General features: G+C 44.1%; 1 protein-coding gene across 2 annotated transcripts in view; it reads left to right on the top strand.

Annotated features, from left to right (window-relative positions):
• trus (programmed cell death 2 like trus) overlaps positions 1 to 10,342 on the top strand; it is a 30,762-nt gene extending 20,420 nt beyond the window's left edge. Inside the window, exons 2-6 of one of the 2 annotated variants that reach the window (XM_037421668.2) lie at positions 2,250 to 2,422; positions 4,279 to 4,803; positions 5,427 to 5,540; positions 9,585 to 9,742; positions 10,174 to 10,342. In XM_037421668.2, the coding sequence (XP_037277565.2) occupies positions 2,250 to 2,422; positions 4,279 to 4,803; positions 5,427 to 5,540; positions 9,585 to 9,742; positions 10,174 to 10,310 (1,107 nt within the window). In that variant the 3' untranslated portion in view covers positions 10,311 to 10,342. Of the gene's footprint in view, positions 1 to 2,249; positions 2,423 to 4,278; positions 4,804 to 5,423; positions 5,541 to 9,584; positions 9,743 to 10,173 lie in introns of both variants that reach the window. The other variant, XM_037421667.2, reaches the window with a different exon arrangement.
• Positions 10,343 to 15,044: the final 4,702 nt, after the last annotated feature.

Here is a 15,044-nt window from a genome sequence, read left to right as displayed (position 1 = left end):
ACCCCTCTCATCATCATCATCAGCCTGACTACGTCCACTGCAGGACAAAGGCCTCTCCCATGTTCCGCCAGTTAACCCGGTCCTGTGCTTGCTGCTGCCAATTTATACCCGCAAACTTCTTTATCTCATCTGCCCTCCTAACCTTCTGTCTCCCCCTAACCCGCTTGCCTTCTCTGGGAATCCAGTTGGTTACCCTTAACGACCAGCGGTTATCCTGTCTACGCGCTACATGCCCGGCCCATGTCCATTTCTTCTTCTTGATTTCAGCTACGATATCCTTAATCCTCGTTTGTTCCCTAATTCACTCTGCTCTCTTCTTGTCTTTTAAGGTTACACCTACCATTTTTCTTTCCATTGCTCGTTGCGTCGTCCTCACTAACGCGAAGCAAATGCCATTCCAGTATTTAAATGATCGGCTACAGGATTACTTGGCACACGTGAACATGAACAACATTAATGCGACTGATGCATCCGTATCAAATGAAGAGGCTGGGTTAGGTATCTTCTCGCATTTCACTGACTGGTCTTTTTTTGTTAGGCTTCCGGATTACACACCAATATTCATAGCAGAATTATTTGCTGTTCTACTGGCACTGCGAAAACTTCCTTTGGGCGAATCAGAAGCAGTTATAATTACAGATTCTTTTTCAGTATGTGCTGCTCTGTGATCGGGAACCAACTTAACGCTTATGCATATGTTTCGACAGCTCATACCGACAAACTTGCAAAAACTTTAGTTGTTAAGGGTACCAGGCCATTGTGGCATATATCTCAATGAGATGGCGTATTCATTAGCCACAGTATCTCTTAGCGGTCTCCTTATCCCAATTTTGCCTGATACAGCTCATGCGACAGCAATAAGGTTTAGAACTAAACCTTTGTTTACAGAATGAAATCAAAGCCTTCTCATTGGATAAATTTCGAGATTTCGGATAAATTTTGAGATTGACAGTGGTGCTCAATACGGAAATTGGAAGTTCCGCATCTAAATTATTATTTGTATAAAGTTGGTCTCAAAGCATCACCTTTATGTCAGGCTTGCGAGGAAATGGAAATGATAAATAATTTCTTTTTATTCTGTCACCGATATTCTTATTAGCAGAAAAGATTCCTGGTAGCTTCACTTGAAAAATTAGGATTAGAATAAATGTGGCATTAATTTTATCCCTTGGCAGCATTAAATTAGGTTATAGCCACAGGGACGTTTGCTTTGCGTTATTTGACTACATAATTGAAACAAAGCGATTGCCATGTTAGTGTACTTTTTTTTTACTTATATCTTTCGTTTTGGACCCATCATTACCTCTGTTTCAAACCACATCTGATAGCCTGCATCCTTGCTCAGATATACTCCTTTCTCGATTATTCGCTTTCCTTCTATACGTATATATATATGTGTGTGTATGTGTTTCAGTCCAAAGTTACTTTCTGTTTGTAAAACCATAAGCCTTTAACTTCCTGTCAATCCTGCCGCCCAATTCTTGGCCGATTCCCCTTTGTGGGTGTGCGCCAGTATTATAACGATCATCATCATCAGCTCAAATGGTAGATCTTCGGGCACTTGTCTGAATGTTGCAGTTTCGGTCCCTGCCAGTGGCTGGTTGTGTCTTCGTCCACTTTATTTTGTTCACATTTGTGTCATTACTACTACACCGCAGTCAAAACAGTACAGTTAATGACATCTGCACCTTCTTTGGCTTCGTTGTTTGTTGGCTTTAATTTAGGCTATATCAATAAAAAAAATAAGCTTTCATAAAAATTCCCGTTTTTTTGTTCATAGTTGCTATCATTACACTTCTAATGAAGCAGCAAGTGGAGATGCTCCTCTTTATCGACTGCTTTCCTTTTTTTTTTTTTCAACTATTCAAGAAGAGTTCATAACACACACCAGTTGCAAGGATTCACTTTCCCTCTTCTTCATGCAGCTACATGGGGAAGCTGAATGGCCATGCATCATGCAGACGTAGATTCCATTTGCGGCAGCGTGCTAATAAGTGTCAGTGGGTGTAGATAACTTTCTATTCGCGGGAATGCAAGCCCGAGTAATGAAAGTTGGTCTTGCACTACAGTAGCACTTGCTTGCCCTAACTCCTCTGTAAGAGAAAGCAGTTGTGATTCTTGCTTGTTCTGATATGCAGGAATTTTATCTCTAAGCTAATCTGAAGAAGATTTGTTGCCCATGAAAAAGGGGGAAAAGTCAAACGTTATCACCACAAGTCATGTTTAATTCACTGCCTTCACTGTTGCAGGACTGGACTACGAGTGCCTTGCGGTCATTACCAGATCTGCAGTGCCCTCTTTGCACGAGGAATATGTTGCTGGTGATTCAGGTTTACAGCCCTTTGGAGAAGAGCGAATGGTACCACCGGACGATATACATATTCTGCTGCATTAACCCAAGCTGCTGGAACAAACAGGAAAGGTATTTGAAGTTCGCCCATAATTGGGCTGTCTCTTGTCTACACTGTCGGGCTTTATGAAATGGAACACGCAAGCATAACGCCTGCGCTCTGCGGCGGCTGCCAACAACACCGTCAAACCACAGCCAAAAAAGCACGTCAGCTTCTGACGTGATCTAATGGCAAACAAAGTAAAGAGTAATGGCCGTTGAAGAAGTGCTGCTAGATAACACTCCCACTCTATTCTGATAACGGCCGGTGCCGCCAAAAACAGGCGCGCTTTCTTCAGTCGTCCGTTGATGGTGCTGTAGGCAGTCATTGCAGTGTGCAGGCCATGCGCTCGCGAGCTTCCTTTCATAAAGGACGGCAGCATACACTGATGAAGTAGATTTATAAGCACAAATTTAGAGCAAGGTTGATGGGACAGATGTACTTTTAAGCAGGAATCGGTGAGAACTTATTGTGTGAGAGCCCTGTACATTACTGTGCGGGGTACTGTATGTCATGCTGAGACTGTATACCTTACTGATTGGATAGCCCGAAAGCTTAGTACATTTGCTGCAAGGGCACATAAGCTAGGGTAGACTTTTCAATGTCTCAACATTTAATGCCATTTACACAGTCAACTCGGCCAAAGCCATACTTTGGTAGGGCTAAAATCTGAAATTTTATTAATTTTAGTATGCATCTACATGTGAGTTTTCACTGCTTTTAAGGGGGGACGTGGCAATGAGAAGTGAAATTAGGTCAAAATGTTCAGTTATTCAATAAAATTTTTTCTGTAATCCTGAGACCATGTTTTACATCATAGTGTTGTTTTAGATCAAAATAAATGGTAGAAGTTGAGAAACGAACATTTAACTGGTGGGCTGTCATCAAAAGCTATGTGAAAATTGGGCATAGCAAAATAAAAATTTGCCGCTTTCCCTAGGCAAAGTGCCACCATATTGGCATCATCATAAAGATGACAGATTGGAGCTCAAGATAGCCACCAAGATGCATTTCTCCAATGAAAAATAAAGCCAGCTTTCTTCCGAGTTCCGTTTTATCAGCTTCTAGCTCCACTTTCTTTGAGCTCCATTTTCTGAGGTTTCACTTTTTGAGCAGCTACTGTCAGTCATCCCTGTGCCATTTCACAACAAATTAAGCTATAGCCATTTAATTTCCTGCACTTGGATTCTGAGACATTTGTGAGCGCTGTAAAGGTGTCCATATTTGTGTGCACATCATGCACGCTTTTGTAATTGGCTTTTTGTAAAAGTTTTTGGTAAGACAATATGTCCAGGACATTTTGGAAAAAAAATGTTGTGTGCTTACTGAAATATTAAAATAAACCTGCATCTGCATCACGGCACAAAATGGACCCTTGTAAATATTTTTATGCAAAAATTTTTACGAAGTTGTCTAATTAGCTAATTAATTTTGTGGTGACAATGAAAGTATATCAAGTGTTATAATTTAAAAGTTATATTAGATAACTCAAAATTGATTTTAGTTATGATATCAGCACAACAATTGACATCTGCATGCCAAATTTCATCCTATTAGCTTCATAAATAACAAAGATAATTTTCATTGCCACGTCTCCCCTTAAAAGGCACAAGTTAGGCCCGTGTGCTCAGATTTAGGTGCACGTTAAGGAACCCCCAGGCGGTCGAAATTCCCGGAGCCCCCCACCACAGCGTCTCTCATAATCATATGGTGGTTTGGAGGCATTAAACCCCACATATCAATCAAGGGGCACAAGTTAAAACAAGGTGTAATGTAAATATCACTTCTCTGTGTGTGTCCAGTATATGTATTAGAAGATGGGCTTAAATAGGCACACAGACTTCTTAACACTATCTGGAGAAATATGTTTTCGAACATTACCTTTCAGCTGGAAGGTTGTCAGAAGCCAGGAGCGTTCATTGCAAGCAGAGAAGACCACTCTTCCCAGCAGTTCGATGGCCTCCGCATCTTTTCAATGGTTGGAAGACCAGGACGACTGGGGGGACGATGACGCTCAGCCTGACAGGCTATCACCTCAGAAAGCATGCAGTGCCAACACTCAGGGCCTTGAAGCAAGCCTTGGCTCCCTCTCGGTGGCACCTGGAGTCACTGCTCCAGCATCACCGCCTTTGAACAAGGAAGACACATTTGATTGCGAGATGGAAGAAGCAGTCGAGCCTGTGCCTCTGCGATCTAGTCAAGCTCTCGAAGCCATGGAGGTCCTGAAAAAAAAGGAGCGAGAGCACAGAGAAATGCTGAGTAGCTTGAAGCAACCGAATGCGTTTAAGAGTTTTTACATTTCTGTCGAGGAAGAGAGAGAAATACCTGCAGGTGAGGTTTCGGCTAATGCCCATGCCAGGAGGTTGTTGCAAGAGTATGAACTGGGAGAAGGAAATGCTTTTAGGGTTTCCAGGTACCTACTTTATTAACTTCAAAACTATGATGGTATGAATGGTGTAAACACTGACACAAGCATGTTGATTAGGGAAGAAGGCAGTGATTGAGGGTTTATACATTGCAGTGTGTTCATGTGTGTAGTCCAGAGACAGACACTGATTGTTTTATGCTTATGAAGCAAAGTTTTGTACAGGAAATGAGGTGCCATCTGCGAGCGAGAGTGGTATAGTCATTGGCGGTATACTTGCCATCCTGTAGCCTGGAATAGTTAAAATCCTGTGGCCGTCATGCATTTCAAGAAACGAAAATCTGCCTTGCACTATGCGGTATTCATATGCACCTTATTCAGAATGAGGCACAGCATGCAAGCAGCAGAGAGCAGCAAAAAGCAATCTATTGTGGTGTCTGATTTTGCTTCTTGGGAGTTTGTTTTCTCTAGCAACTTGTGTGAATAAACATGTTCAAGATCACTGTGCACAGCATTGCTAATGTGGCCTGAAACTATATGCTATGTGCAATGCATTCTTTCTTTGTACTTTGGGCATGCCTCAGTTTCATTAGCCTCTCTGCACTATGGACTGTGCAAACAAAAGCTCTATCAGTGTTTTACTAACAAACCGTTGTGTATTGTTTTAGCAGGGGGCAAGGATGCGTGACATATGCACAGGAGTTGTACGAGAAGGCTTACCGCAACGACGTCGTGTTCCACAGGTTTCATAAACGTGTGCAACCTTACGCACATCAATTAATGAGGTAAGCGTTTGGCTGATATGCATTTAAGATGCAGAAAAACATATCTCGTAGTTGGTAATTACTGAAATGCATATTGTCACTAGAAAGCACGTATACACAGAGGAAAAACTTTCTAAACATCACTGGCATTGCAAAACAGAATGTCGAACCGAAAAAGTGTGGGTGCCAGTTTGGTATTGATGCACTTCATTTCACGCTAACTTTGTTCTGCTTCAAAGAAATGAAAATTTATGGTGGTTATTGAACTGGCTAAAGCAAAAAAAAAGGAAGGGTGCAAGTGATCGTATCAATTCGGAGGTATTGGCAGATATTGCAGTTGAAGGATACCTTGTGGTTATTTGAGCCGCTTGTTTTTAAATTCGACAGATTTTTCTCTCAATTCAAGTTCAACTGAGGATCAGACGTGTTCCAAAAATATCTATTTGGGTTTGGAAGTTCGCAAAGGAAGCAGAATTTACCGGAGCGTGCATGCTAATTATCTTCATCAAAACGATGGCCAAGGTGCTGTCTGATATGTATGAAACAATGCCTGAACTTTGGAGCAGTTTTTTTCCAAGTAGAAAGCGCACAGTCCTTGTTTACAGGAATAGTCTTGATTAAAATATGACCTATCGTAGTGGTGGCCTACCATAAAATTCTGAGCAACACACACACACACACCCCTGTCGGCCTGGTGTGCGACCGATGGCGGCGCTGCGAACCGCGCTTGTATAACGTCAGTATAAGGATTCGTGCACTTTGGAGGCACAGCACCGTATAGAAACCACTGTCGTGGTAAAACTCAGCAAAGACGCAATTCAATGTGTTGTCTTGTGTGTGGTGGCTACCGACATTGTTTTAACGACTCTGAATGTCAGCTTTTAACGCTCTATGTATGAAACAATGCCTGAACTTTGTAGCAGTTTTTTTCCAAGCAGAAACTGCACAGTCCTTGTTTACAGGAACAGTCTTGGTTAAAATATGACCTATTGTAGTAGTGGCCTACCATAAAATCTCGTGCAACACTACCCCCCACCCTGCAACACGCACACACCCCTATTGGTTTGGTGCGCGACTGATGGCGACGCTGCAAACCGCGCTTGTATGACGTCAGTAAAAGGATTCGTGCGCTTTGGAGGCACAGCACTGTATAGAAACCACTGTCATGGTAAAACTCGGCAAAGATGCAGTTCAATGTGTTATCTTGTGTATGGCGGCTACCGACACTGTTTTAAAGACGGTGAATGTTGGCTTTTAACGCTCATTTTAAAGGCACAGCGCCTTGTTTCTTAAAATTGTGGCCGCTTGTCTCCGCGGCAAGTGCTGTGCAATGGCGTAGTACTGCACAGTGCTTCTATATGAACATCCACTCGTAAAAAGGGTGTTAGCTTTCACAACTATCCTAAGGGCTCGAAGCCGAGGAAGAAGTGGATAGTCAAATTCGGAAACAGAAAGCGCCCCACTCGGTCATCGATTGTGTGCAGCAACCCCTTCGCTGGCAGTGACTTTTGCTATTCCCACCCTACGCTGCACTTTTCAATAAGCTTTCAGCCATGTCTCAGCGCCTTGCCAGCCATTCATTGCACGCATGCTATAGGCGTAGTCTACTTGCACCAGGTGAGATGCCGTCCCAAAAGCTGCGGGGAAAATCCTTAGACAGGGAGCCGATGACACAGCCTCCGAATTGTCTCTGGTAAGCGCACCTTGTGAGCGCAGCTGTGCGGCACAGGACGTCTGAGACTACAGCTTTATTTGGCGTACGTACATACTTATACATAGTTTACTGATCAAGGCAAGCACGCGTCTGTGCACTGCTTACCATACATTCATAGGTGCAACCAGCTCTTGTTGTTTAGTGCACAAACACTCAAGCTTGTCACATTATCTTTGTCGCCCTGTGTGCAGTATATACAATCAGCAATAGCTGTTTGTTATATTCCAATACCCGAGCTAAGGCCCTGTGTGGCATTAATATGAACTACTTCATGATGTCGCTCTCGTTGAACCGACATTACTGAGATAAACTGCAGTCATTTGCATCGGCCAGGGGCATGCATTAAGGCGGAACTTGCCCCCTTCCAGAGTCACACAAGTACCTACCCCTCAAAACTTTTCTACTACGATACAACACCGGCTTGCGCCCTGTCACCACCCATAACGGCAATCCACGCACGATTATCTAAATTTTGGTATTTTAATGCTGATTTGCATTTGATCGCCGAAGGCGCAATTTAAACGGCTGCTCTGAAGTAATTATCTCGTGTTGCTTGCGAATGCCAGGGTGGCAGAAACCAGCGATTCTCACACATATCCTCGTGTTCACTATCACTATTGTTGCACTGCAAAAGAAAGTATTCTAAGGGAAAAGGCACTTCTTTTCGGGACTTTTGTGAAAGCTAATGTTCTTCTCACAAGCGGACGAAGCCCCCCCCCCCCCCCCCCCGAGGCACAGAGCAGTACTTCATCATTGCACACAACTCGATAGCCACGGGGACGTTGTGTGGTGGGTTCGCAAGTGCACATGTTTGCAGAACCAGATCTGTGGCGATGATGTGATCTTCATTGATGGCACCGCCTGCGCACATTCAACAATGTGGCTTGCATCGTACATCACCGTGCCGTCGAGTAGACACCACGACGTTTTGATTTTTGCATCTACGTGCTTGTAGATGCTGGAGAAAGGCACGCTCATCGAAATTTCGAAACACTTGAACTAATTAGTGTATCACGACGAAAACTGCAGATGACGAGCAAGAACACCCACATAGTTTGACTTTCTGCCAGCAGTGCGGTCGGCGGCATCGGCGTGCTTATCGGCCATCCGGTAGGTTTCTTGGCTCTGCCGATTGAGCTGCAACCAAAAAAAATTTCATAATTGCACTCAAAACATTCCTTGTGGGCCTCAATCGACCTTCGCGAGGCTGTTTGTTCGACAGAGTTCCCCACCAAAAAGCAGACGATCCGTGCACAGGAGGAGCGGCTGCTGCAACACGGTTGAGAGCGCAGTCCACAAACTGACGTCACAAGCGAGAGGGCACCACTCCAAGATATCGAGGCCAATGGTGAAGAATAATCTGGCAAGATATGGAGAAGGCATGCTCTTGCTTGGTCACTGATCATAATTCAAGATTGCAGCAAATGAGCCATTATATTAAGAATAAAGAATGCACAACGATACTTCTGGCAAAATACTTTGTTGAATATGCACTCACTCACTGTTTTTTTTGCCTTTATTGGACGAATAAACACAGTAAACGTAATAGTAAAAATGGAAGGAGGAAAAAAAGGGTGCATATTTTAAATATATCCTGAAAAATGGACACAATCAAAATATCATCTCAGAGAAGTTTAAGTGCACCAACACCTACACAGTGAAATGTGAGTGAAAGTTGGCCCTTGCACTGTCAGCTTTTTTTTTAGTGTAAAGCAATCACAACTTTACGTCTTCATTTGACTTCAATTTTTAGTCTAAGGAAAATAAAGCACCATTTTAGCTTCGAGTTGTACTTTACATCTTTTGTATGCTAACTAGCGTTTATGTGCAACTACACAGCTGTCACAGTACAGACCACAGTAAACAGTAATAAGACGGTAAGTTGGGCCACTTGGTTAGGATCCATCGTGAACTTACTTACAGTGCAACACCAGAAAAAATACAGGACAGGGAAGGAGCAAAAAGAAAAAGACAGCGCCGTCTTTTTCTTTCTCTTTTGCTCCTTCCCTGTCCTGTATTTTTTCTGGTGTTGTGCACAGTGTAAGTAAGTTCACGATGGATCCACAGTAAACAGTTTACTGATGTTCAAAAAAAATTGACATCAGTTTGAAGGGGCACATAAGAGAAGTAGTGGGTCAGTTTGAATTGCTAATTAAGTCATTTCAAACTTGGTGCTTCTTCATTTCTTTTTTTATTGCATTTTACAGTTACTTACTAAACCAAGTGAACGTAATTTTCTCTTCAGTGTCCCTCGACATCTAAAGCACCATATGCATACGTATTACTCGTATAAACTAGATGTTCTTTTTATTTAGTCTTCTTTTTTATCTTTTCATGTGAAATTTGGGAAGGTTTTGCTGGGAAGGAGAACCACTTTTTATTTGCCCTCCACCACCATCTTGGGAGCCCAAAAACTGCGAAGCTTGCGGCGCCCGACGTTGTTTTGAGCTTCAAGCCATGCCAGCACTCATTCCAAGCTTGAAAATCGAAGGCCTTCACAAGCTGAAAGGTAAGTTGACCTTTAATCTGTTAGCGTGGTCATTAGCTTGGACTCTGTGAATTATCTGAATCACCTTGCTTCACGAGACGCTTGTGGTGGAGAGGATGTCATTTTGAAATATATACAGCTCTTGACATAATGGCAAAAACAAAAGAATGATGTTCACAACTCGCTCTATAACAAACTTCTAATTACAAGAAACACAGCATGACAGACGAGTTTAAGTTTGGATTACACTACCTTTGATTGTTTATTAACGCTGCTGGCATTCGCAAGGAGTATATGCTTGAGAAGCTCAGGCGTCTTTCATGCAGCAAGGGCGAGTGAAAATGTTGCGGTGCCTTACCTTAGGGAAAATGACGCTATGTAGGGCTAGTGATGGCCGCCTTACTATGCGGCACATGTCATAGCACTGTTTCCATTGCATTTGTGTGTTCCAGATGCACCTGTAGAATTCGGGACAGTGCTTGTCTACTCATGCAGTGCAAGCTGCTGGAAGGACGGAGACTCCTGGCGACCTGAAGTGGCTCTTGTTCAGCCAGATCCCGATGCTGTATTTTGGGAGCATGGCACATAGCAGAAATATATACTATGATATAGTCTTTCTAAGTCTTCCGTGTCTACAATAGTATTTTCTTTGTATGTCTAGTCAAACTTCCATCAAGATTTCGACCATAGTGTGGACTTGGGAACACATTGGGTGTGCGGTATGGTTCCATCTGCCCGATGCTATGCTAGAGCCGAATGCTGTTACCACACTGCCTGCCATCATCGTCTTACTGCCACATCCATACCTGCCAAGTCTGCCATACTTGCCGGATTTATTCGGGAGACTCCCGGATTTTGATCATTTCTTACGTTTGTACAGTTGTCAGGGAAATTTTTGAGAAATTGAAATTTCTGTGCGAATATCCAGCCATATTGAGAAAAATGCATTCCAAGTCATCCAGGTTTTTTGTGAACCTATCACATTTTATTGCAAACGAATACCGTATGTACTCACGTAATGAATACACTCCCATAATAAATGCACCCCCAACTTCAGTCATGAAAATTTGGATTTTTTTTCTTGCGTATTAAATGCACCCCCTACATTCATCCTCGGCAGTCCCGCTAACCGACACCTGGCGCCTCCTCACCCGTTGGATCTCTTCTGTTCTTTATTATTTTGCCACCTCCCCAGCCACCTTGGCTCCCCCCCCCCCCCCCATCCTTCGCCCATTGCCGCGTGCCGTATTGTTTTTCTTTCTATCTGTGCACAGAACGTCCCCTGTCTTTTCTGTGCGCCACAGCGGGGTTCACGAACGGTGCGAGTGTAGACATCGCAACTGATCAGCATGCAGCGAGCGAAGGTCACGAAGCTGCCCGCGCCAACCAACGATCGCATCTTGTGAATATGAAAAAGCCCAACCATGTGCACTCAATTTTCGAGCGACGACAGCAGGATTTGCTGTCGTGTAGGGTCATGTGTCGCTATCGCATCTCAGGTTTCTGAAAAACCAGGAAAAAGTAGCTTGTTATCTACAAAAAATCGTGTCAATTTCTGCAACTTGGTAGCAGCCCCGATTCTCGCTTTGCTTGTTATCCACGCGTAGAGGAACTTCTCATGTAAAAGCGAGGCGGTGGCCGTATTTGGCGTTAATCTTGTAATTAACTGTTTGTTTTGATGCTTCGGGGGTAGCTTGCAGCAATGCTGGTTACTTGCTGCAACATTAAAGGCGTGGTCGTCGTGCGAGGTTGCCGCGAAGTTGGCAAAGTGCGTCGCTGTGCAAGCTTTTGGGCGCCCCTCGAGATCACAGCAGATATTGCAGTTAAAGGATTGCGAGAAAAGATAGCCACCAAACGCTATTATGGCGTGTGCAGGCGGCCGGGAGACAGCTTGCAGAAGATAGCGCCATGAACCACTGAAGATGAACAAAGTGCATCAAAGAAGCCGTTTCCAAACAGTGTACGCGTATGTCAATTGCAAAAAGCTAAGCAGCCGAATTTTTGTTTTTGCATTGCCGCATTTTTTGCTCGTCCCGAAAAAGTTTTTATATAATTTAACCCGCGTTATTAAATGCGCTTCCCAACTTCATTCCGTTTTTTTTTAGAAAAAATGTGCAATCATTACGCGAGTAAATACAGTATAGGGCAGTAATCTAAACGTACAGCAAAATCTCAATGTGAGACCGGGAGATACGAATTCGTGAAATTATCCAGCCATAGTCTACTATGTGTCTATTGGGCCAATATTTGGAAGTTTCGAACACTGTTTTTCGTCGCGGTAGGTTGTATGAATTACAGTACCGAAACCGTCAAATGAAGGTTGAGCTTCGGAAGAACTCGAAACTATGTAAAAACGCGCGCGGTCAGCGCACACTGTCGGAACTGTGATTATCGTTCGCCACAACCACTGTGGACGAAAGAGCGGTTGCTCTTGACATGATCATGTATGGCGACAATGTAACTGACAAAACTTCGGAAGTGCACGCAGTTCCAGTGCTCGACCAGTCAAAGCGACGATGCTTTCCACAAATACTGTGGACAAAGCTGCTGCAGATGCGATCATAGATCGCAAAAAAATAATAAACAAAAAACACGATTTGGTTTTGAAGGCACGTGCGTAGCCAGCGCACGTGCCTGCAGAAAAGGCTAGATGCTTTCTTGGCAGTTCTTTCCAAATAATCTAGTAACGTTCCTGTCTACCTGCGTACTTTGGCTATACTTTGGCATTCAGTTATCAGTTGGCCTCAAGCGAAGCTTTAGCACGCACTTTGCTGACAGCCGGCTGCGTCGTTCCGTCCGTTCACATGTGTTCCAGGAAGACATGCACAAGTTCTTTTGACAGAAATAAATTTTGCTATTTGTTCTTATGATGCAAATTTTTGGGAGACACGAGTATCTTCACCCCTTTTGAATTTTCACCCCGTTTGAGATTTGCATTTTTTGCTGTAGTTGTGGAACCCCACCCTCGGGTGTTCGGCCGCTCCAAGCCAATATAAGACTGCAACGGCGATGTTTACTGAACCCTCCCCCTGCCCCCCATTTTTTTATTTGCAATGTTTTTTTTAATGTGCAGTAAAAGGGGGCCACATAAATTGGCACGGCACTTTCCCCTCTCCTCCCATGTTGCAGAAATCTCCCGGATTCAGAATCCTAGAACATGGAAGAAATGCACATCTATTTTTAGCCAGCTTACAATGTTTGGTGATCTCTGTGCTGGCACTCTGGCATACTACAAAGAAATTAATTACCTGCTGCTTCTAATACTCGGCTGCTACGTCCAACTTGCTCATTATTTGCAGCGTGTAGTATCACCTTCACAATGTCGTGATCCACTTCTGACGCCAAATTTAACATATTCTACCTGATGGCTGTCTTCAAGCACATTTCTTTCTGCACCTTGCCATTACGATGAGGCTTTTCAGCCAAGAGGCCCACTGCACTGTAGCCCTCAGCATATAATGCGTGCTGTAACAATTCCCTAAGGCTTGTGTCTGCCAGATTCTATCCCCACATCAATATACATGCCGGTACACTGTTGCAGAAGAAAACCGCTGAAGACCCGTTTCAACCGACAGCTGCCACTGTTTGGTTCTGGTGTCTTAACACCTTGTTCACTTAGTTTGGATTACTGTGGAATTAGACATCAGGATCCAGGAATTCAAGTACGGAGTCCTAAGTCCTGCAGTGTGTCCTCCCACATGACATCAGACCCCTGCTTTTGCCTCTTATAACCGGGCCCATGCCTTCATGATGAACTGCGAGAGACCAGTGCACAATTCTGCAGCACAAAGTATCGCCCTTTGCCAAAAACTGCGTGTTACGTGACTCACCTGCACCACCTCCTTTGACGCCTCCTACCTTATAGTCAGTCCAGGTTGCTTCTCTCATGATGACCCCCAGCCACCAAAGCGGTGGCTACCGCATTCCCGCAACAGTTTCATCATTGAATGGGATATTTTATGAAAATGAGTGGTACCTTTCATTATCACTACTACCTGTCCTGGCATGTTCCCTCCATGCACACATCTTCCTGGACATCATCGACAGCTCCCAACAGTACATGTCATGCCTGCTGCTACCATGTTGCATGCTGTCACTTCTTTTCTGTACACCATGTTGCCTACTGTTTGCCCTCTCATTCTGTAGATGTCATGTCGTTTGATCTCGACAAGCACTCTGCGTCGGCCCCAGCTACTGCTGACTTCTACCAAGACGGGAACATCTGACTACACTCATGCACCATTATTATATACACTTAATATATTTCATTTGAGGTTCATCCCTGTGAGGGTAGTAATATACAGCAGGGGCTCTCAAAGTAGGTTCCGCGGAAGCTTAGCGTTCCGCAGGCCCCTCCTAGGGGTTTCGCAAGCTACGGATAAACTTTTCCCTATTCCACACTTGCACACTCAACTGACTTAGATGGCTATCCCGAAGTGTAATCGATCTAGGGTATCTCCATTATCCACGCACGAGCCTCCATAAGTACGTCTTGGTGCCCGAGAAATAAATCTCGCCTGCAGTTTGTAGCCAGCCAGACTCCGAAAATGGGACGCCCGGTGGCTTAATCTTGGGGGGGGGGGGGGGGGGGGGCGGTCCTTATATTACCACCATGCGTGTTTCAGCTATTTGAAGACTGGTGCTGCTACGCCTCTGCTATAGTGTACCTCTTCTACGCTCGTTTGTCCACCACCACAATTAGCCCCGCATGCGTTGCACGCTATGCTTAACCCTCTAGACACGATTTTGCGTCGTTCAACATAAGCAAAAAGGTTAAACACAGAGTAAACACAGTTTACAAAATTTTTTTACAGTACTGATTTTGAATTTCAATTTATTTAAAATAAAAATTAAAAACAGCTCTCTAGAAGAAGGGGGGGGGGGGGGGGGGTTTCCTGGCACTTCATGCAGCTTGGCAGGGTTCCCCGGCACCAACATGCTTGAAAACGCGTGGTCTGTAGCATTATCGGTGCTCATTATCATCATTTGCCACCACTACTTTGTAACGCTTGCAGAGCTTATACTGTGTGACTTGACTCGCAAGCCATAAATAGAATGCAAGCAATCTTGGCCTGGATGAAAGCTGCAGTTGCCGCCATCCAGCTCTCGAATCTGCCTGTCGATAACGGGGCTACAACAGCACAGCCACATTAGCCACTGCGACGTCTCTTCTCTCGCACTACAATTGTTTTTTTTTCCACCACCCTTTTGTGGCCAGATGTAATTCTATTCAAGTCTGCACATTTTGTTGTGAAAGTGATGCCCAATTGTGAACATTTCATTCATATTGTTACGGGAGGGCACACAGGGAAACGAGGTTACA

Source organism: Rhipicephalus microplus, chromosome 2 (genome assembly GCF_043290135.1).
Source record: "Rhipicephalus microplus isolate Deutch F79 chromosome 2, USDA_Rmic, whole genome shotgun sequence".
NCBI classification, from domain to species: domain Eukaryota; kingdom Metazoa; phylum Arthropoda; class Arachnida; order Ixodida; family Ixodidae; genus Rhipicephalus; species Rhipicephalus microplus.
The sequence above is the reverse complement of the archived record's forward strand: the minus strand, read 5'-3'. Positions and strand labels throughout refer to the sequence as shown.